We start from the raw sequence: 20,574 nt of genomic DNA on the forward strand, positions 1-20,574 counted from the left end.
GTGAACCTCTTCACATGCTAGTTGATTTTTAAACTCACAGTGGGCATCATGCGCCGGTCGCATGCAAATATCTTCTTTTGATAGTGATTATCTCAGATGTTGTTGCCTTTATATCATCATGTATATGGCTCTCAACATAGACCATGGGGCCTCGTTAGTAAGTTAATTTCTGTAGGCTTCTGGCTTCTGTATTATGTTTATGACCATCCCGAGAGTGACTCCTCGGAAGTTGGACAAGATGAAAAATTTCGGGACGGAATTACGTCACACTCCGAGCTGTTCGCATGTGCAGGCTTTTAATTCGGCTTCAGATGACGTAGTATAATTAGAACCCGAATAACGACAGGTCTTTTCTTCCCGTCGATTTCTTTTATCCTTTTGGATTAGTCTGGGCCTTTACAGGCCTTGCCGGCTTGTTAAATATGCAATCGTGCCTGATCAATGATTATGGCAATCATATCCCGGCATTTCGTCACGCGTCGGAATAGAATGGCGTCTAAAATAAAATATATCAAGCGGGAGATTCGAGAGATTTGCAGAGATTCGTTAGCCGGGGTAATCTGGTCAGGCACTGATAAGGTCGTACCAGCCACTTTGTCCAACAGACTGTTGACAACCTAACCGATGGGCCGATAACGTATATGCATGCCACATTGTAAAGAGTTATGCGCCGGATTTACGTGTCGCAAAAGAGTGTCGACTGTATTACATCAAGGCATTGTGCACTGGATAGGGTAGGTAAGGGTGTGACCATGGCATAGTAAAGTGCTCGCGCAACTCTAGGCCTGTTGTTTGACCATTGAAAAATTGAACGCTTTCGGAGCAACGAGAGGATTTTCCTTGAAGCTTGTCGTGTGATGTGTGCATGGAAGAATCACATCAAACACCCCAAGAAGATTCCTTCAACAATCGATCTCTCTACGCAAAAGATTACTTGCAGAGCTTCAGATACCATCCAAGAAAATATCTATGGAGCTGACGAATTTCGGGTATATCTAAGTATTTCCTCCCAACCCCCCTAGTATTATATTATCTAAAAACTACGAAAAATAAAGCTCCCATAAATAGTTGAAGTGACGCCAGTAAGAGCGCTAGCAATAGTATATCTGCACCCAGTCTATGTTTTACTTTTTAACTTGATTGAGAGTCTTGCGGTAAGCCTCTTCAAGCTCCTTTTGCGTGTGAGGAAGTACAGGCAGATGCGTCTATAATGTTTATAAAATTGATCGTGAGTGACGGATCAGGACATGTTGTCAATATACTCTTACCTTGTATTCCATGCTAAATTCACCTAGAACACAGAAGATCGGTGTCAACGTATGCCAACGGATGCAAATGTAAGATTACTTACCCTTGCCCTGTGTTGAACCACGTAGTTGGTTCGAATACCCGAACATATCATTCAACGGCACCTCAGCCACACAAGTGAATTCTTCATCACGACTTTCACTATCTATAATAGTACCACGTCGTGAATTCAGTCCACCGATCACCTGATCTGAAAATCAAATCGCCATCAGCCAAAGCAGAGCGGTGATGAAAGTAACGACCACAGCTTACTCTGGAACTCAGACGGCGCAACCACTTCCACCGTCATGATAGGTTCAAGAACTACCGGGCTGGCTTGTCTGAAAGCTTCACGGAAAGCACCGATCGTTGCCAGTCTGAAGGCCAACTCTGACGAATCAACAACATGGAAAGCACCATCTTGCAGTATAAGACGGCAACCGGAGATCATATTTCCGGACAATGTTCCCTTCTCCAAAGCCTCGTAAAATCCCTATAGAACAAAGCTTAGCCTTAGTAAAATCTTGCGGGCGACTTAGAAGAACTCACCTTTTCGACCGCAGGAATGTAATTGGATGGAACGTTGCCGCCCATAACAACACTCTCGAAGTCCGTGTCCTTTCCAGTCTCTGCGTCTGGTTCCATAGGTTCAATGTATCCGATGACCTTGGCGTACTGTCCAGCACCACCAGTTTGCTTCTTATGTGTATAGTCAAAGTTGGCGCGTTGGGTGATGGTTTCGCGGAAGGCGACCCGAGGCTTTCCGGTAGTGCACTCCGTATTATACTCCCGCTTCATTCGTTCTACATAAATTTCCAGGTGAAGTTCGCCCATTCCAGATATAATGGTCTAACGATAATATTGAATATGCTGAAAATGTAAGGAATAGCATCGGACTAACCTCCTTGCTTTCATGGTCAATATGCACTCTGAAAGTAGGATCTTCTTTCTGGAAGCGGTTGAGAGCACGTGAAAAGTTGGGAGTTTCTTGGCCTTTGGGTTTGATCGCGAGTGAAATGACTGGTTCCGGAACGAACATGGACGTCTACGGCCGGGTCAGAATCAAGTCAATACAAGGAAGTATACGAGATCATACCATGGAATAACTTGTCGAGCCATCGTTGAAAGTATCACCAGAAGAGCATTCGACACCAAAAATGGCGCAGATTTCGCCAGGGCCAATTGAATCGATGTCCTATTAATGAGATGAGTCAAACTAGACCGTCGTCGTCGCTGCAGCTCGGAAACGTACCTCCATTTCATCACTGTGCATGCGGACAAGACGAGGAACTTTCACTTTCTTACCAGTTCGAGCGTTGTATATGTTCATTGATTTCTTTAGGGTGCCTTGGTACACTCGCATGTATGTGAGTTGCCCGAAGCGTCCCTCTTCAAGTTTGAACGCAAGCCCAACGAGAGGAGCAGCAGCAGCGGGAGCCAGCTGAACTTGTGGTGTTCCAGGTGGGGCTTCAGTGTCATGAGCCAATACCGTACTCTCGGCAGGATTGGGGAGATAGGCGCAAACACCATCCAGAAGGGGTTGAACAGCGGTATTCTTGATGGCGGAGCCAAGGAAGACAGGGGAGAAATTGAGACCGACGGTAGAGCGACGAATGGCAGAGGCGATTTGGTCGTTGGTGGGAACTTCATCGTTCAAGAATATCTCACCCATTTCCTCATCAACCTCAGCCAGTTGTTCGATAAGCTCCTGTCGCTTCTCCTTCGCCAAGTCCATAACGGAGGCCGGAATTTCCTCAGAAACAACAATCTCATTTCTGGAAAGCTTAAGTTAAATAAGGATGCCATAAGAAGGAAAAACCCACCCTTTGTAACCCTGATTGTAAATTGAACGCCAGTACACGAGATCAACGACCCCCTTGAACTCTTCTTCCAAGCCAATAGGTACCTGTACGGCAGCAGCCGGGATGCGAAGCTTTGACCTTATCTGGTTAACAATCCTCCAAGGGTTAGCGCCGGGCCTGTGCTCATCAGCATGAATACTTAATGAGCTTAATGCCACGTACCTGTCCATTTTGTTGACAAAAGATATCCGCGGCACATTGTACCGGCGCATTTGACGATCCACAGTTGTCGTCTGACTCTGAAAGTTCTGTGATTAATATTTCTAGATAGTCGAAGCTGAATTGAACCGACTTGGACACCGGCAACGGCACACAAAACCAGAACTGCACCGTCCAACACTCGCAAAGCACGTTCTACTTCGATTGTGAAATCAACGTGACCTAACACCCATTAGTTATAGGCAAGCAAGCGGATGCAGGCAATCCATACCTGGAGTATCAATGATATTGACGGCGTACTTTTCTCTCTCGCCGGATAACATGTTTGTGGTTTCCCAGTCACAGAAGGTAGCGGCGCTCTGAATCGTGATACCCTTCTCTCGCTCCAGGTCCATACTATCCATCTTGGCACCGACTGCATCTTTACCTCGCACCTAGATACTGAATAAGCAAACAAGAAGTGATAAAAAAGAACAAATTGGATGCATATATCCACAGGAGTGACGTGGTATGCACCCACAGATACGCGAAAAGTCACGCACCTCGTGAATGTCCTTAATTCTACCCGTGTAGTATAATATGCGCTCCGTTAGTGTAGTTTTACCAGAGTCAATATGAGCTGATATTCCAATGTTTCTTTGAAAGTTCAGGCGCAGGTGGTCTTCATCCGAGAGCGTGTGCTGGAGTGCTTCTGGAGCATCCGCAGTGCCATTGTCCGGTTTCAATGCTGCAGCAGCGGAAGAGGCGCGTCGTCCGACGAGGGGTAATAACGAGAGGGAAAGCGAGGAAGGAGAGTGTCGTCGCTGCGAACAGCGGGTACGAGTCCAGAGGCGACCCAGGAGCATGTTGGCCGTGCAAGTCGTCGACAGCAAATTAGCAAAGTCCCGTTCCGTCCAATCCGAAATTTTGACCGGAATTGCTTAGTCAGCGTCGCGTCAAATCATTCCCTCCCTGTCAATCTATGACCCAAACTGAAGCGAGCACTTCATGACAATTGTGGTAGCTGAAGCACTGAAAGGTGTAGTCCAAGTCTTAAGCCATTTGATGGTATCTTTTTGTCGGCCACACCATAAAATAGCGGGCTTCCATAGAAAGTTAATCAACCATTACAAGCGTATGCCACCGTCTTTACAATAAATAACATCTCATAACATCTCAGGTATTTATATTACTAATGTACTTTAAGCTACTAGTCTTCGTCCTCCTCATCCAAACTTTTTGCATACCTATACTTCACTGCCTGTACAAGATCCACGATCTCTATCACTAATGTAATGCCTTCGATAACTGTAACACCATCTGTCCTCAAAGTTGTTCCAGCAAAAGAGGGTATCAAATCCAACAATGCTATCACCGCGGAGATCAACCACAACAAAGTCGTGATTTTATAGTTCCCAGCGTATGTTTGAGATGAGTAATTCATAACGAATTGGAGGATACATCCTGTGAGAAAAGAAGATACGCCGAGGGTCTGGAGATATCTTGTCATCGACGGCACCTGAGGCAAGAATAACTCGAGAGGATGTTGTGATACTTCGGGGAGTTCAATCGTTGGTGAGAGAAGATATGATTTCGGTGTGATGAAGAAGTGCGCAACAATGAAAATGGTTATGAAAAGCTACGTTGTCAAGAGCTTTAGGGGTCTAAAAGATGATAGAAATGTGGCTGACTTACCATCAACTTGACTCTCTGCGGCAGTCTTGCTTCCGTTCGCTCGCTAGCCCTCTCGGAATGCGTAGCCTTTGCCATATGGACCCTCGGAATCCATTTTTTCTTTCCCCCATTCTTCCTTGTCGACCGGCTGCATTTGAGTCTCATGACTGTTACCAACATTAGGAACGGCCGAATGGAATCAATGGCGAAGAGACTTGGGAGAACATGGGAGAACATCAATATAAGCAGTCCTTCCAAGGTATCCAAAAGTGGCCATAGGGATATGAGTACTGTGCCAAGTCGAGAAATTCCTGTAGTGGTGGTACGAGTGTACCAATAATGAATGACCAAAAGCCAGCAGCTGAGGCGAATAAACACGCTGAAAACACGAGTTAACACTTTTTCTTCCCAATATTAAGATAGGCAACGACATACGAAATCACATCTCGGATGATAATACGACGTGGATGTGCATCTTCGGCGATCCTATGTCCATAAATCCCAACTAAAACAAAATTTCGGTACTATACTGTACTGGAATTTCTGTTGATACGCACCTTTCAAGTCATGCTCGCGTTGCATACTCTGTAGCAATGGCTCTGTTTCCGTCATGTTGTAAACATGGCCTTGATACATCTGTGTATCTAAAAGAAGAAATTTCTCCTGTCTGTGGCTCGAGAAACTGAGTTTCCAATTAACTGTTACATATTCTTCAGGGGAAGAGAGGGTCAGTCATTCGGCTCTTCAGGAGCCGATAAGAGATCTACATACCCGTTTCAATCTGTGGAAAATTCTCTCTGTCAACAGGAATCGGAACAATATCCTGTAGAAGTTAACAAAGTCAAGGCTATATAAAGAAGAATATCATATAAGCACTCTCATACCTTTGGCCCAGTAGCATTATGCGTTGCAGACATATACGGCGCATATAACGACTCCGTCTTCCACTGCTTCCTGTCATTTGTCGTTCCCGTGTTTCCAAGCGAAGATGGTAATCGAACCTGAATTTCGGTCTCGAACACCCCGCTTTTGAGAGAGTTTCTGCGACATTGATACCATTCGGGATTTTGGATAGGTTTTCCCGATGATTCGACACACTGTGACCCGTAGATTCAGCGAAGATAACAGAGAAAAAAATAGAATATACCGTAACTCACGGTTCTGTTTGCGACCAGTGACTGAGATATGATGTATGGTAGTCGGTTGAAGAGTCGATCCTGTTTCATAATGTGAAGATGTGTCCTGGTTCGACAAAATGAATAACTTGGCGCTGCTTAGTAGTAGTAGTAATTGATCTCACCGAGTTACCACATACGGGTGGTATTCTGTCACTGGGTGCTTTCCTCCTATGAACTCCAATTCAAAAGAATTTCTTCCACCAAACCCTCCCATGTTTATCTGGGCTGTAGATGTTGATTCTGTCTCTTCTTCGTCCCAATTTGGTTCCCCATTCCAACTGAATTCAGACTCCCTTTCAAACGGGGTTGTGTCTTCCACTGTCGCAGGATCTTTCACTAGTGAGGTATTATCAATATTTACAGGTCGTTTGCTTCCGATATTATGGAACTGGATAAGGGGTATTGAGATTCCAAAACTGTCATAAATCATGTCTTCAGGCGTCAGGTCCGCATCGCTGCATGCCCAAAAAATGAATGAGAACACAGTTGGGCAAATCAGACAGACGCACTGTTTCCGGACACTCAGTGATTCTAATGATTGTGGTTTCCAAGTCGTAAAATGTTTCGCGAAATCCAACCAAGAAGGCCTATTCTCGTTGGATTGAACAAGGACAAACGACGCGCGAAGGTCATAGTTAGACAGATTTGCGTGTTTGCTGAAAGGATCGAGAAAATCAGCTTGAAAATCAAAATTCAGGTAACAGCGCTCACAAATGATTAGTAGGTATCCTCAAATCCACGTTCGCAAACTTCATGTTACTTTTAACGTCCACGTTTTCGAATACTTTTCCCGTAAAGATCAACTTTTCTGGTCTTTCTTCACCGTCAATCTTCGCAACCGCATCTTTCTCACTATCAACCAAAGTATCATCTCGAATCCAAACTGAAGCAACCACATCAAATTTCGAGTCCTTCGTCATCATCGGTTTCACCACTTGTGACCAATCCGTTGGTTCTCCTCCTCCCTTCCCTTTCTCATCATAATACATATTCCCATAAGGGTTTCGCACCTTCATAAACTCTTTCGTACCAAGCTTCCATACCCCTAAACTCACCAAGACGATGACGATGATGCCTGAAAGCCATAGACAAAGTTTCAACACAGAACGTTTTTTGCGTTGGGATGTTCCATGCTCGACAATTTTTAACTGGTCGTTATCAAGAAATTTGGAGTTTAGTGACGGTAGCAGTGAGTTCTGAAGTGAAGAGTCACGATTCATGGAGGGAAGGTTGTGGGCACAAAACCCAGTTCAAAGTGATAGTTAAATGTTGAGTCATCGTATTCAACCCCTTGATTCATGTGTCAGTTACATACTTATCAAGCGTTGTGAAGTCTGATGTGATCGGGATATATAAAAACAATAGGGGTAATCCCAGGAGCAGCCTGGAGCTGGCAGCACCAAATCGGCGCCCTCCCTCGCAGTTTCTCGCCCTCCCCTGCATCATCCCGCCGTAACAACGTACCTATAAACACCGGTAACACCGCATGATCGCAATGTAATTGCCAATAAGCTAAGCGGAGTTGGAGCTCGAAGTTGGGCAGGAGAACTTGTGCAGCGAGATGCCATCACCTATCAGTGCCACTGATAGGTACCTAGGTGATGGCATCTCGCTCTTGGACATAGACAGGCCTGTGCCAAGGATTTTGAGCTGGGCCTGAGCTGGTAGATCACTAATCAGTGGCACTGTGATAGGGCCAATGGGCGCGCCGACAAGATCACTTGAGTGGGTTTTACCAAAAAAAAAAAAACCTTGATTGACGTCGGCAAGTGAATCCCATAGTCGAGTGCACTGTTCATAACCAGGGATACCATACACTGCAGTTTCCCTGTGCGACCGGGTGTAACGATTTACGATTGAATCTCCCGTACCAACAATGTTAATGATCAGTGGTGATTCACGGCGCGATCTCGTTCCAGTGCTATGTAAGTAATGGAGAATAGAACAAGCTGCGAACCCATCAAAGAGGCAGCATGGGTACCGTGATACCAGGTGATACCTGATATAAATCATCAAGTACATCGTTGCGCAGTCGCCGCAACACAAGTTGTGATTCTCTGATATCAACATATATAGGATACTGGCATGTCGGCTAGTCCGTGGGCCGGGAGAACTCAGCTACCCCCGGGACAAACCGGCTATTATCCCTTTCCCGCCCGCCATTTGCACTGCCAGTGGCATTCAAGATTGATATATTGATAATCCATCCCAAATACTTAGGCTGTCTCCTATGAACGTGGAATGCTCCAGCCTTTCGAAAACGCTGTTTTTATGTAGTACCCGCCGATCCTTTCCAGCGCTATCAATCCACATATCTTGCGATTTTTCTCAATTGGACTTAACTTTCCTTGTCAAAATTTTCTTTCTTTCACTCGTTTTCATGCTCTATCCATAATTTCTCAAGTAACAAAGCCCTTCTCATAATCCGACCTTCGAAACGAACAAGGACAAAAAGAGGCAGGCACAAAGCTCAAAGTCAATAGTAGATCTCAAGTATAGTACTTACAATCTAATCTATCTATGCCGGTCACCATAATAATATGACCCGGAAAAGTCCCATTAACCTTCCACGAAGTTAGCCTAGGAAATCCGACGGCCATATGAGGATGAAGTACCTGCCAAGGGACAGTGGAATAGTGCAAGGGGTCGATCATGATCATGATCATAAGATCATCAATCACCGGAACACTAAACAAGATGATCAAGGCATGAACCATCAAAAAAGACCCACCCGCTACTCCGTCAAAATCAAAACAATTGGCATCACCAAACTCAACAATCCGCGCAGCGAAAAACAAAAGGCCAAAATGAGGGTTCACAGATATTTACTTTTTCTCATGATCCACAGCGATCAAGGGATTATCAACTACCAAAAAAAAAAACAAAAAATTCATAAAAACCAAATGTCCTACAAGTACATTTCTGCAATAAAAAACGGCAAGGTAGTCAAGGGAACAAGAAGAGGAAGGAAAGCAATTAGATAATACGAAAAACAAAACTTCTACCAAAAGGTCACAAAATAACACAGGTCAAATTTTGAACAAATTGATGGTTTAGCCAAAAGAAAATGCATCAAAGAGCATGTTCCATGGCATCCGACCGGCAGATATGCACAAGTTTGGTGGTATGAAACGCGTAAAGGGAGAAAGAAAGCAACAGAAAAAATAAATCTTAAACCCGACACTTGAACACCAAACGAAGACGGGGAAGAATGATAATCAAAGCCATTCCTTAAAATAGCTATGTATCACCTTCCAGCGCTTTTAGCGCTGTTGCTAGAATTTGCGCGAGGCATAGCCGAGGGACGAGAGCCGGACATTGAAGGTGAGAAGGATGTTGAAGGAGAAGATTGACCATCAGACGACTCTGCACGTCGATTAAATGAAGCGGCGGTCATAGTTTTCATCATTCCCCTGTAAAAAAATATGGGTTGGTCGGTCTATCAAGAAAATGGGCATGAACTAACCGTTGCGTCGCATCGATATAATCTTGTCTATCAAACCGTTTCGCAGTTTTGATAGATACACCTTTACCCGAGATATCATATCCCTTCTGTTTCATGCTATCAAGAAAAACACGGTTAGAAATCATCCGAAACATTGTGGAGCCACTGAGCACGTCGCAACGCCATCACACAACCCCCAGGAAAAGGAGGTGTACGCAGAAAACAATTTGATCACATACCGTTCTTTCGTTGACTGTATGCCCTCCGTCACCTGCTTCACCAAATACACAATCCCATAAATGGTTCCTGATATGACTCCAACAGTCTATCGCACCGCAATCCAGGTTGAGAAAAAACGTCATATAGAAGACCGAACACGCTTGGACTAACCACAAACAACGAAAATAAATCAATCCTATAAGGAATCACAACGCGTCGTCAGCGAAACTGTTCACAAAAAGGACGTGGAGATGCATGATATATTTGAGCGTCTCTGAGGTGCTGAGACTCCAAGCGTCGACAGCCGAAGAACTAAGATGACAAACTTACCAGCCTGCCATGACTATATAAGCGCCCAAAGAAGAAGGAGGACAGGGAGAGCAACCGTTGATGGAGGAGAGAAGGCAAGAAACGAGAAAGGCTATGAAAAGAAACAGAAGAAAAAGAAAGCGTGGGGCGTGGGAAGCCAGTAAATCCAGTGTCATTCCATATTAGGAAATATCCATCACCGCCCATGTCTTTGCCAAGTTTCTGATTGTCATTGAAAACATAAACTTTTTCTGTTATATGGCTCTTGGCGATTGGCGACTAGCGCTACATGTTACGCACATGTGAGACCAACTTCCCGTGCGCCTGTGCACCACAAATTTAAGATGTCATCCACCCCCCCGAAAATGCGCACTCCTCTCGAAGGCTGTGTAGGATCTTAGCTGTAGTTTGTCAAATACCCACTAAAACCCCAGGACGTCGTGTTCCGTAGAATTTGCATTTATCAATAGACCTGTCCAAGTACCCCTCACTAGTGCATGCGACAAGCGATAACGTTACCGCATGGATCACTCACTGGTCGATTTAAGTATGAAGGCACTTGACACTCAATATGAAGCTCGTGGCACATATAACCACCCAAACAATCGTTCAATCTATTCGCAGTGTCTTATACTGCGACTGACAAACAGACGGCGCGATAACGCTACCTCCGGGACTATATTTCTCTCGCAGCATCAAAACATAACTTAAACATACCATATACAATACCACATCCTACAACTTCGTATCCACATCCCTCACCCTACCACTACTCTCCTTCTCCTTCTCCTTCCCCTCCTCCATCTCCCCCTCCTCTCCTTTTGCATCAGCATCATCAGCAACAGCCACCGCCTCCGCCTTCGCCGCAGCAGCAGCAGCCCTCTTCTCCTTACTCCTCCTACTCTCCTTAATCACCACCTTAACCGAATCAATAACTCTCGGATGAACCCAACTCCCACACGCCACAATCCCATAATTCCTTCCCAACGTCCTTCCCAATCCAAACTGAAGTAACTTCCCTCTCGAATCTGTAACCTTCCCACCTGCTTCTTCGACTAACAATATTCCAGGCGCATGATCCTTTTGAAAAAAACATCGTAAAACATCAGAAAACCCAGGTGGGAAGGTGGAGAGAGAAATAGTAGAAAGAACTATACCCAAATTTTTTCTTCATAATCAGCACGAGTAGGCATACGTAAATAAAGATGACCTCTCCCCATAGCAAGTGCACAATATTTTGCTTGACTATCCATTCTCATAGGTAAACCATCCACCGTCAAAAGTTCACGTACCCTCGCATTAAACGAATGCGATGAATGTGCCGATTCCACTGATTCCAACACTACCAGATCTGAGGGATGCACAGATGGCATGGATATAAGCACAGGATCAAGTCCTTCTATCGTTAACTTGAGAAAGGTGATGAATATGTGTTTTTATTAATGTTCAATGACTTACGCGTTCGGAACCTTGGTCTTTTACTGCAGAAAAAATGTAACCTTTTTCTCCTTCCAATTCATTCGACTGATGTGGAAAATTCGGACATCCGATGACGCCTACAACAGGTTCCCCATCCACAATAAGTGACACACACACCGCATATTGTTCTCCTCTCAAAAACCCCTTTGTCCCATCAATAGGATCAATCGTCCACATCCCTCAAAAAAAAAACATCAAAATTAACAAAACCTCCACACCAATAAAATAAATCCAAACTTACGACCAACATCCCCTCCATCAAACTTCCCTCTATCAATATTATCTCTCACCTCCCTCGGAGAAATCTCATACCCCATCCCAACCCCCCAATCCTCATGTTCATAATCCATTTTATCAGCCGTAAGTCCTTCATTGACAATAGACGTTATATGATGTAACATCTCCTTCTTTTCCGAATTATAAAACTGTGAAGCATCTTCTTCACCTACAATTTTATCATCTGGAAATACAGCATGAATCATTTGAGAAATTAATGCTTGAGCTGCAAAATCTCCAACTAAAAAAAAAGTTGGTGATGAAAGTTCGAGTTGCATAAATATCATTTTTTTAGATGAAGGATGATGACGAACTGGTAACAGGAGATTCATCACTCTTCGTTAAATAATCCATATCCCCCATCGACTCAAACACTTTTTGCGTAACAATACACGCTCTCCTCACAGCCGAAATCGCCACATCCTTCTCATCAGCAAAAGGCCATACATGTGGTACTTGCGGTACTTGCGGTCCTTGTTGTTGTTGTCCTTGTCCTTGTTGTATTTCCGGAACAAGCGTCCTCGCCGTTCTAGTAGTTTTAAAGCTCCTAATAGACGTCATAGTAGAGCGGTGGTAGTAGTGGTGGTAGTAAAGAGCTATTCGACGCGTGGATGTTGCATTTAAATGGTGAACAAGCATGAAAGAACAATTGTCATGACATGATATTGATTTCGCCCTCACGTCAAATCACGTGTCACAACTAACTACTCTGCAAACCCACAAACCCCCACCACAGGCGGACTAAAGACCATTCCAGCTGGTAAACTCGCAATACTCTCTCTATGATTCTGTAATCTCCTTTTCTGCACCATCCTCTTTAACCGTTCTTCTTCAGTAATAGGAGTCGATCGTGGTCGCCGACCCGGAACCACAGTATACTTATCCTCCATCATCATCGATACCGAATCCCTTTCCAATTTCGAAAGTGGAGAATCTGAAGAAATGAGATCATGATCGATTCTCAAATACACTTTTTTCATATCGTCAAGACGACAATCGCATTGAAAACCGTATTCCTTGGTATGTTGACATGATAATGGAATATCTTCATATTTCCAAGCTTTGAATGACTCATCGACTTGGTGTGGTCGAGGAAGAGATCGATATTTGGGTTTACGTGTACAACACCCATGAGTTAACCATATGATCGCAACGAGGATAGATAATCCCACGACGGCAAAGACGGGAATGAGATAGAGGATATTAAAGGTGTGTTTGACATTATGGGGTAACGAGGATGATGTGGGTGTGGGTGTGGGAGTGATGGATGAGGCGATATATGAAGCATAGGTAGAAGATGCGATATCGGATGTAGAAGAAGGAGGAGGAGGAAAAGGCCACCAAAAAGTAGTAGAACCAGCTCCAGGCAAAACCAGTTGCCTAGGAGATACTACGATAGGCGCAGCATGACATGCAGCCACAAAGAAGATCAAGAAGATCATCATAAAGCAAAGGCGAATTCGGGTTGAATAACGATACAGCCGACGCGGGATTCGACACAGAGAGCACTGAGATCGTGGATGGGAGAGTCGAATTGCAGACCAGCCGCAATGTAGGTTGAACGTCGGATGAGGTGGGAAGAGGGAGAGTAGGAAGCACCGGTGACGCCTGAGCGACGGGTTTTACGCCAAAACGTCGTCGGTCGCACTACGAAGATGAGATAATGTCAGAAAGAAAAAAGAAAAGAACGTACAGAGGGGAGGTGGGGGTGGTAAGAGTTCACCTCCGCGGGTGGTAAAGGAAAGAGTTGGAGGTGAATCAGGTGGACGACGGCGGTCTGGTGCTGGGGGTGCGCTGTGTGAGCGAGTGGGACGATGTCGACGACGTCTGTGAGGAGACTTGAAAGTGTTGACGGGTGGGGCGAGAAAGGAGGCATCGATTGCGTCTCGGCCCGGCAGGCGCGGTGCGGAGCGCGCAAACAGACCGCCGCTGAGGGGATGCAGCGGGGCGTCGAGGAGGGTCAGGTCAGCCATGCACAGTCACACGTCACAGTCACTCCCATGCCTCGCAAAGACGCCAGTGGTGGCCAAGTCTCGGCCGAGGCTCAGCAGGCTCAGCTCACAGATGGCATCGAGAACTTTGAACTGCCCAAGAGCGTCGTCACTAAAATCGCAAAGAGCGCTCTTCCAGACGGTGCAAAGCTGCAAAAGGACACTGTCCTTGCCCTCGTCAAGGGCTCTACCGTCTTTATCAACTATCTCGGTCCGCTTTTTGTTTTTCTCTTGTGATGTTTTCTGACACATGTGCAGCTGCAACGTACGTAGACTCATCTGCGCCAAATCAAAACTAAAACCAAAGTCTAGTGCGCACGACGTCGCACTCTCCAAACAACATAAATCCATCTCCGCCTCTGACATCTTCAAAGCCCTCGAACTCGTCGAATTCAACCACCTCTCTCCCATGCTCGAATCCCAATTCCAAGGCAAGTTGTCTCATTGCGCTTAACGTCCATCCTCACCTTTTTCTACAGCATACCGAACTTTACCTAAAAACGAAAAAGGGAAAAAGGCGAATGGAGCGGGGTCATCGTCAGCGCGTACGACGACTTCCTCTGCTACTGCTAATGGCACAACAACACCAGTGGTGTCGAATGGGAATCCTTATCCCAATGTTGCTAGACTGTCTAATCCCTATCCTGCAATCGCGCCAGACGACGACAATCATTCACCATTCACAAACGAACCTCTCTCGATATCTAATGTCGTCGAAGCACCTATGGACGTAGATGACCCGAATTGACTTTATTGGTTTGGAATCAAGAAAACCCATCCGTAATCTCTCACTTCTCCACCTCTCTTTTTTTTATTCATGTTTCTTTCGAGGTCAGGAGTGAAATACTCGACTTCGTATGCCCAATGAATGATTCCTGATACCCAATTCCATAACGTCTTGCGAATTTCGAGGTCTTTGTCGTCGTTGTTATTCGAGGATGAAGAGGATGAAGAAGAGAAAAACGGTGAAAAGATACTAGTCAACAATCCATTAACTTCTTTTTCTTCTTTTCCTTCTCGTTCTTTTTCATTTTCAAGTTCGTGTTTCAACTCTACCATCCTCAATCGTATCATTTCTCCTATCATATTCACACCACCTTGTACCGTCGTCATTCCTCCTCCACACAGTAGCAAATATGAAATGAGGTTGAGGTGGGATGGATTTGACCATGCTTGATGGATATTGTATGCGAATAAATCCTTCATTTTCTTTAAAAAAAAAACAGAGAGAGAGTGAGAGAGAGGGGACTTGCAACAACACAAACTCCGATTTCCAAAATCAATTCTATGGCTCGAGTATACTTGTGAGTGTGAGGTGGAATAACGAACAACATGAGTAAAAGTTGATGTCCACTTAAATCGATACGCCAATTCAAGTATTCGGTTAGACGAGTAGAAGTGGAAGTGGAAGTGGAAGTGGGAGGGGGAGGAGGAGGGTGTTGAGATGCGTTGAGGATGTTGGTCATGTTTTGATTTATAGTTCGAGTATTCAAATTTGAGAATCTCATTAACCTATTCGCTATCCTAAAAAACAAAAACTTTTTAGTAGTAAAAAAGTAAGGGAACAAGACATACGTTTCAACAACCTCTCTCACCCTTTCCTTCTGATCACCAACTCCAATTATTCTACCAGGTCTAACAGTTTCTTCAACACCAATCGCACATACACTTAACCATTCCTTTACCACCTTCATCACCCCTTCCTCCTCCTCTTCCTTTTCGTTGTTTGAAAGAAAAGGGAGATAGAGACAAGCTAATAATCCAGGATTATATTCATCCAAAAACTCTTTAACAGTTTTTCGAAGTTTATCTTTTTCTTTTTCTTTCTTTGATGATTCGGTTGGACGTTGTGAATGAAGTTGAGAGTCGAGTTCATTTATGATGTCGGAGGAGTCGGAGTTGCCAGTAGAATTTGAGAGAGAGGCGTAAATTGGATTTATATGTAATTCGCCATCGTATTCTGTATTAGAGGAGGAGGAGGAGGAGATGGAAGTGAGGAATGTGAGTAAGTCTGGGAGTTGGTAACTCATCAAGGAATGATTTTAATGAAAGTGTTTCGCTAAAATTAAAAAATTAAAAATGAGTGAAAGCCTAAGGGCGAGCTCGTGATATTAAATAATTTTTCCTGAGCTTGGTTGTAAAAAAGAAAAAAGGATTTTTTTTTTTTTTTGGTGCTCTTTCGTTTTTTGTATTTTGAGTTCAGTAAAGCCTTCAAGTAAGTATACCAAAACTCGCGAAAAAAAACAAAAAGAAATCGTGAAATCATGGGTTTATATATACAAATCCAAACAACGCGTGACAGTCGCATCAATAACTTATTGAACTTACATCCCTCAACAACTTACTGAACGCGCAAAAACGCGCGCGCCACCCAACCCAAACACAAATGACAGAATCCCTATTCCAATCCTACGCCGACGTCCTTTCCCTATGTCAAATCGTCAAAGACGACCTCGAACCATTATTAGATCCCGAAATTGGATTCGCACCTCGGATACGTCAATTATGCACTGACCAGTCCGTTTTTTCTTTTTCTTTCTCTCTCTCTTTTACATTATTTGTTTGTTTAGGATAGCGGAATTTGAAGACGACTCAAGTCAAGAAGAACTTGAATTATTGAAATTGGAAGAAAACACTTGGGGATTACTTCAAGCTCTAATGGCGTACGCTCCCCCATCTCCTTCATTCCTTTCCTCTTCCCTCTAACTAACACACAACACATTTTTAGCGCCAGAAAAACCGAACTTAAACCTAAAAAAACACCTCGAGAACTCCTCATCGAAAATCCCTACACACCAACATCAACCATAGCTCAAGCTCTCATGCAATCCTCACCCCTCCTTTCTGAACTCATCGTCGTTCGAGAATGGTTACAAGAGATTGCACCACTTCCAATCGTACCGGAAGCTACGACTGGATATTGGAAATTTACGAAATATAATGTGATGCAGGCGTTTCGTACTGGGAGAAATAATAATAGTGGTGGTAGGGATGGATTGGTTAGGGAGATGGATCCGGATGTGTTGAGTAGGGAAGATGGAAAAACGTTAGCTCCTGATGACGCGGTATGCTTTCAATTTTTTACTTTTACTTTTATTTTATTTTATTCTGACGGGGGGTCTCCTGGTTAGAGTTATGACAAGAGTTTGATTCAAGCATTATATGGTTATATACGTGCCGGTCAACTCGAAGAAGCTATCGAACTTTGTCGAAAAGCGTATCAACCTTGGCGAGCTGCCAGTATCCGTGGATCTTTACTCTTCACTTGGAGAGCCCTCTGTACGTACCTCAAGATGAATCATTTCGTTTCCCTCTCTCTAATTTCGTAATTCAAGCTACGAAACCACGCGATGAGGATGAGGAAGAAGATAATGAAGAACCTAATTTCTGGCAAGGAAATCGTAAACGCAGGTTATGGAAGATTACTTGTACAAAAGCAGCTCTCAACGTAAAAAAAAAAAAACAAATTTTTCTCATTAAAATCTGCTAAACCCAATTTTTTTTTATAGTCTGCACTTTCCGAGAATGAACGTATACTTTATGCCGCACTCGTACCAACACCTCAAACGTCGACTGTACTCAAGGCTTCTTGTAGGACATGGGAAGATCATTTGTGGGCACAAATTAGTATCATGTGTGAAGAGAAAGAGAGTATGGAGATAGGTAAATTGGGTGGTAGTTTTTGGGAAGAGGGTGTGGAGGGTGTTCGGAAGGGTGTGAGAGATGTTTCGGTGGAGGATAAAGAAAGAGAAGAACAGGAGTGGGTTAAAGAAGTGACTGAAACGTTGGAAAGCTTGAAAGGCGTAGCTGTCTCTGAAGGGTAATTCATATTCACATTCAATCTCTTTTTTTTTCCATTAATCTAACTTTTTTTTTTTCCAGGCCTGCTGCTGATCATGCGTTTCATTTTTCGCAGTTGTATATTATTTTGAATCGGACATCGCAGTTGTTGGAAGCTTTTGCTCGTGGATTGAGTGATGGTTCGTATAGACGTGATACGGTAGAGTGAGTCTCATTTGCATATTTTCTTTTGTCTTTATTCAATGTCGAGTGGATAGGTATGCACCTATGTGTCGATTCTTCGCGCATCTGGCGCTTTATCTTCAAATCATAGACGTGACAGTACCACCATTAGCAACTCAAACCATCCTAGAATGTTATCTTCAAGTATTAGAGGTCCGTCACCGTCTGTCTATTATAAAAAAAAACCCTAAATAACTTGAGCATTGAATTAGGATGCGGGTGAACGAGATCTTATTGCCATGTATGCTAGCGCTCTAGGAGATAACGCTGTCGAACGTTATGCCTTGTTCCTCGTATCTCTGGCTCTCACAGCTGATGTCAATGAACGTCGCTTGGCATTGACACGTGCGAAGGATCATGGATTAGATATGGAACGTGTGGCTATCGTTACTGCTGAACGAACTATCGAAAAAGCTTTCGAGGTATGTGTGTGTATATGCAAAACTTTACGCATTTTAAGTCAATTACATTTGGTGGTTAGGTATTACCGGCGTTGAAAGGACCTTTACCGTCGGTTATAACAAGGCAGCAATCGGATACGGAGAATGAATTGTTCCTTTTGAGATCGATTGAGTGGACGGTGTTTTTGGATACGACGTATGATACGGCGTTGGAACAAGCAAATGTCATTTTGCGGTACTTCCTAGGTGCGTTTTTTCTTTCGTCAGAGCTCTATTCAATCGATTACCCTTTTCAAAAATCCAGCCTCGGGAAGGGTACATTTAGCGCAAAAGTTACTCGAGATGGTTCCCTCCGATTTGGCAGTGATGAGTGAACCTGAAGATAGAGCGACGGAGTATTTGCATTATAGACAGTTTTTTGTCATTTGGGAGATTTTGGAGAAAGTGGTGGAATGTGAGGCGATGAATGTTCCTGGGGGGTTGAGTAATGAGGAATATGCAACTTGGTTGAATCAATATCGGGTGAATAACGAATTCTTTCAACTTTTTCTTTATGCTGACATGGAATTTTTTAGGAGTTGATCGATCAGGCGTATGAGCAGATTACGAAATTGCTTACTTCGGAATGGTTGGTTGCGGATGAGAGTATTAGCAGTCAGTTTTGTTTCTCTTTGATCGTCTCGCTGCTGTCTTCGATTAACGTTTTTTGTTCTTTGTTTTGTTTTATGAATAGGCGAGAGGCGTAGGCGAGAACTCATTCGCATTCGACAAATATATGTTCCTGAATTAATCATCCGACTTCATTCACTTCTCGTTTCCTCCCGACACTTCATCCCAGAGTGCGTACCCACCCAATCATCCTCAAATCTCCCTTTTCTAATTTACTCACTTTCAATTTTTTACTACCCTCATTTAGAAACCTCAAAAGTGCACTTGAACTCGTGAATATCGTTGCGGATTCTCGTTATAGGATTTATGAAGATTTTATTAATGAAGGTGGGAGGAGTTTGAGTGATTATTTGGGTGCGGTTAGGCAAGCTGTTTTGGTGGGGATGGAGGGGGGTGGTTCGGACCCTTTAAGAATATTGACAGTGTAGGAAGTGATGGACGGACGGTTTGGGTGCTGCGCTTTGTATTTTTGTGTTGTAACGAACTTTTTTTCTTTTTCTTTTTTTTTTTTTTTGTGTTTTCGAGCAAGAGGTTGGTTTGTTTGATGATCGCTATAGTCTGACTTGGGGAGAGGTTTGAGTGATTGAACGTGAAATGTTCATTTCCTGTTCATAATAAGGGTTGTTTATCTCTGAATACTTTTGACTAAAGGAATCTTTTCATGTATCATGTAAGAAGTGAATACCCTAAAGTGCGGAGTCACATGGGATCAAAACTCTGTCCGATGCCGCTAGATGCGTTTCTTCTACCTCCTTCCTCCTTTTCAAACGAAATCAGCTAAGTCCACGCGTGAGCCGCAATTGTGATAGATGGGGTCACTTCTGGTTTGCTGATTAAATTCTATATTCTGACACTTCTATCCTTGTGACATTGATGGATGCACTAATGAGGTCCGCAATGGGTCAATTTAAGGGAACTCTAAAGACCCAAAGTCCCAGATCATCAATCAAGGATGATGATCATGATTGTCGAGGGAATGTGATTGGCGAGCCACGTGTTGATCTTGAGTATTTGTGTGCTCGAGTCCCAACTTGTTGGACAGATCAGTTCAAAATGCAATTCATCGAACCGTTATGCAGCTCCACCTTCCACTGAAATTCCGTTTCAACGGTGCCTCCATCTGGTGCAGCAAATGCTTCTGGTCGAACACCTATATCCCTAAGGAAATCTCTCTCCGGCCCCACATATTTTGTATTGACTTGTTGTCAGTAGGGCGAACTATGTTCTTCAACAACGGCCAGCTTGTCAGCCCTGCAAGCAGTACATGTCTTCATTTTATGTCTCGGCTAGCCCTCTTGCGAAGCTTGCAGCAGCTCTTTGTGGCATCTTGGGAAGCCGACTGAAAGGATCTCGTCCTTCTGCATGTGGACCGATCACGTCCTCATTCAATTTCTCTGCCAAGACGAAACACGTTTTGAAGAAGGCCCTAGAACTGGTCCAGAAGGTGTTTCACGGTATTATCACCCCTCCTATGGATGAACAATTTTGGCTGTGTGCTTCGATCCACGGGGGAAGTACGCGATTGAATTCATCAAGACTTGAGTGGGAACTCCCTCGGATTTATTCATCCTCTGTGTAAGAACACGTCCACGAATATATTATTCTAGAATCAAGATTACGGGT

The 20,574-nt window shown here is 44.0% G+C and overlaps 7 protein-coding genes across 7 annotated transcripts; 2 read left to right on the forward strand and 5 right to left on the reverse strand.

Moving 5' to 3' along the window:
- Positions 1 to 950: 950 nt before the first annotated feature.
- AGABI2DRAFT_228411 (hypothetical protein) lies at positions 951 to 4,174 on the reverse strand. The gene is made up of 13 exons (XM_006456387.1): positions 3,851 to 4,174; positions 3,580 to 3,742; positions 3,442 to 3,530; positions 3,312 to 3,388; positions 3,111 to 3,266; positions 2,540 to 3,062; positions 2,384 to 2,482; positions 2,189 to 2,332; positions 1,837 to 2,136; positions 1,561 to 1,780; positions 1,352 to 1,498; positions 1,269 to 1,291; positions 951 to 1,205 (listed from the first exon to the last, which is right to left on the reverse strand). The coding sequence occupies exons 1-13, from the start codon at positions 4,151 to 4,153 to the stop codon at positions 1,125 to 1,127; spliced, it is 2,325 nt and encodes a 774-aa protein (XP_006456450.1). The 5' UTR covers positions 4,154 to 4,174; the 3' UTR covers positions 951 to 1,124.
- A 323-nt stretch (positions 4,175 to 4,497) lies between these two features.
- AGABI2DRAFT_122347 (hypothetical protein) lies at positions 4,498 to 7,359 on the reverse strand (the record flags this gene model as incomplete). Its single annotated transcript, XM_006456388.1, has 10 exons — positions 4,498 to 4,926; positions 4,983 to 5,340; positions 5,397 to 5,466; positions 5,519 to 5,659; positions 5,733 to 5,784; positions 5,846 to 6,058; positions 6,119 to 6,203; positions 6,277 to 6,594; positions 6,649 to 6,795; positions 6,851 to 7,359. 10 exons carry the CDS (start codon positions 7,357 to 7,359, stop codon positions 4,498 to 4,500), a joined length of 2,322 nt encoding a protein of 773 aa, XP_006456451.1.
- Positions 7,360 to 9,386: 2,027 nt separating this feature from the next.
- AGABI2DRAFT_122348 (hypothetical protein) lies at positions 9,387 to 9,739 on the reverse strand (the record flags this gene model as incomplete). Its single annotated transcript, XM_006456389.1, has 2 exons — positions 9,387 to 9,552; positions 9,606 to 9,739. 2 exons carry the CDS (start codon positions 9,737 to 9,739, stop codon positions 9,387 to 9,389), a joined length of 300 nt encoding a protein of 99 aa, XP_006456452.1.
- Positions 9,740 to 10,847: 1,108 nt separating this feature from the next.
- AGABI2DRAFT_211407 (hypothetical protein) lies at positions 10,848 to 12,505 on the reverse strand (the record flags this gene model as incomplete). The annotated part of the gene is made up of 5 exons (XM_006456390.1): positions 12,182 to 12,505; positions 11,833 to 12,108; positions 11,571 to 11,770; positions 11,270 to 11,521; positions 10,848 to 11,192 (listed from the first exon to the last, which is right to left on the reverse strand). Exons 1-5 carry the CDS (start codon positions 12,426 to 12,428, stop codon positions 10,848 to 10,850), a joined length of 1,320 nt encoding a protein of 439 aa, XP_006456453.1. The 5' UTR covers positions 12,429 to 12,505.
- A 1,362-nt stretch (positions 12,506 to 13,867) lies between these two features.
- AGABI2DRAFT_122350 (hypothetical protein) lies at positions 13,868 to 14,312 on the forward strand (the record flags this gene model as incomplete). The annotated part of the gene is made up of 3 exons (XM_006456391.1): positions 13,868 to 14,069; positions 14,117 to 14,123; positions 14,171 to 14,312. 3 exons carry the CDS (start codon positions 13,868 to 13,870, stop codon positions 14,310 to 14,312), a joined length of 351 nt encoding a protein of 116 aa, XP_006456454.1.
- Positions 14,313 to 14,608: 296 nt separating this feature from the next.
- On the reverse strand, positions 14,609 to 15,888 carry AGABI2DRAFT_122351 (hypothetical protein; the record flags this gene model as incomplete). The annotated part of the gene is made up of 3 exons (XM_006456392.1): positions 14,609 to 15,067; positions 15,124 to 15,382; positions 15,434 to 15,888. 3 exons carry the CDS (start codon positions 15,886 to 15,888, stop codon positions 14,609 to 14,611), a joined length of 1,173 nt encoding a protein of 390 aa, XP_006456455.1.
- A 356-nt stretch (positions 15,889 to 16,244) lies between these two features.
- On the forward strand, positions 16,245 to 19,441 carry AGABI2DRAFT_181072 (hypothetical protein; the record flags this gene model as incomplete). Its single annotated transcript, XM_006456393.1, has 14 exons — positions 16,245 to 16,375; positions 16,429 to 16,521; positions 16,587 to 16,923; positions 16,990 to 17,137; positions 17,194 to 17,306; positions 17,368 to 17,678; positions 17,741 to 17,863; positions 17,917 to 18,034; positions 18,094 to 18,303; positions 18,363 to 18,528; positions 18,587 to 18,804; positions 18,858 to 18,936; positions 19,016 to 19,121; positions 19,199 to 19,441. The coding sequence occupies 14 exons, from the start codon at positions 16,245 to 16,247 to the stop codon at positions 19,377 to 19,379; spliced, it is 2,334 nt and encodes a 777-aa protein (XP_006456456.1). The 3' UTR covers positions 19,380 to 19,441.
- Between the last annotated feature and the right edge of the window lie 1,133 nt (positions 19,442 to 20,574).

This window comes from Agaricus bisporus, assembly GCF_000300575.1.
Source record: "Agaricus bisporus var. bisporus H97 unplaced genomic scaffold AGABI2scaffold_13, whole genome shotgun sequence".
Classification (NCBI taxonomy): Eukaryota; Fungi; Basidiomycota; class Agaricomycetes; order Agaricales; family Agaricaceae; genus Agaricus; species Agaricus bisporus.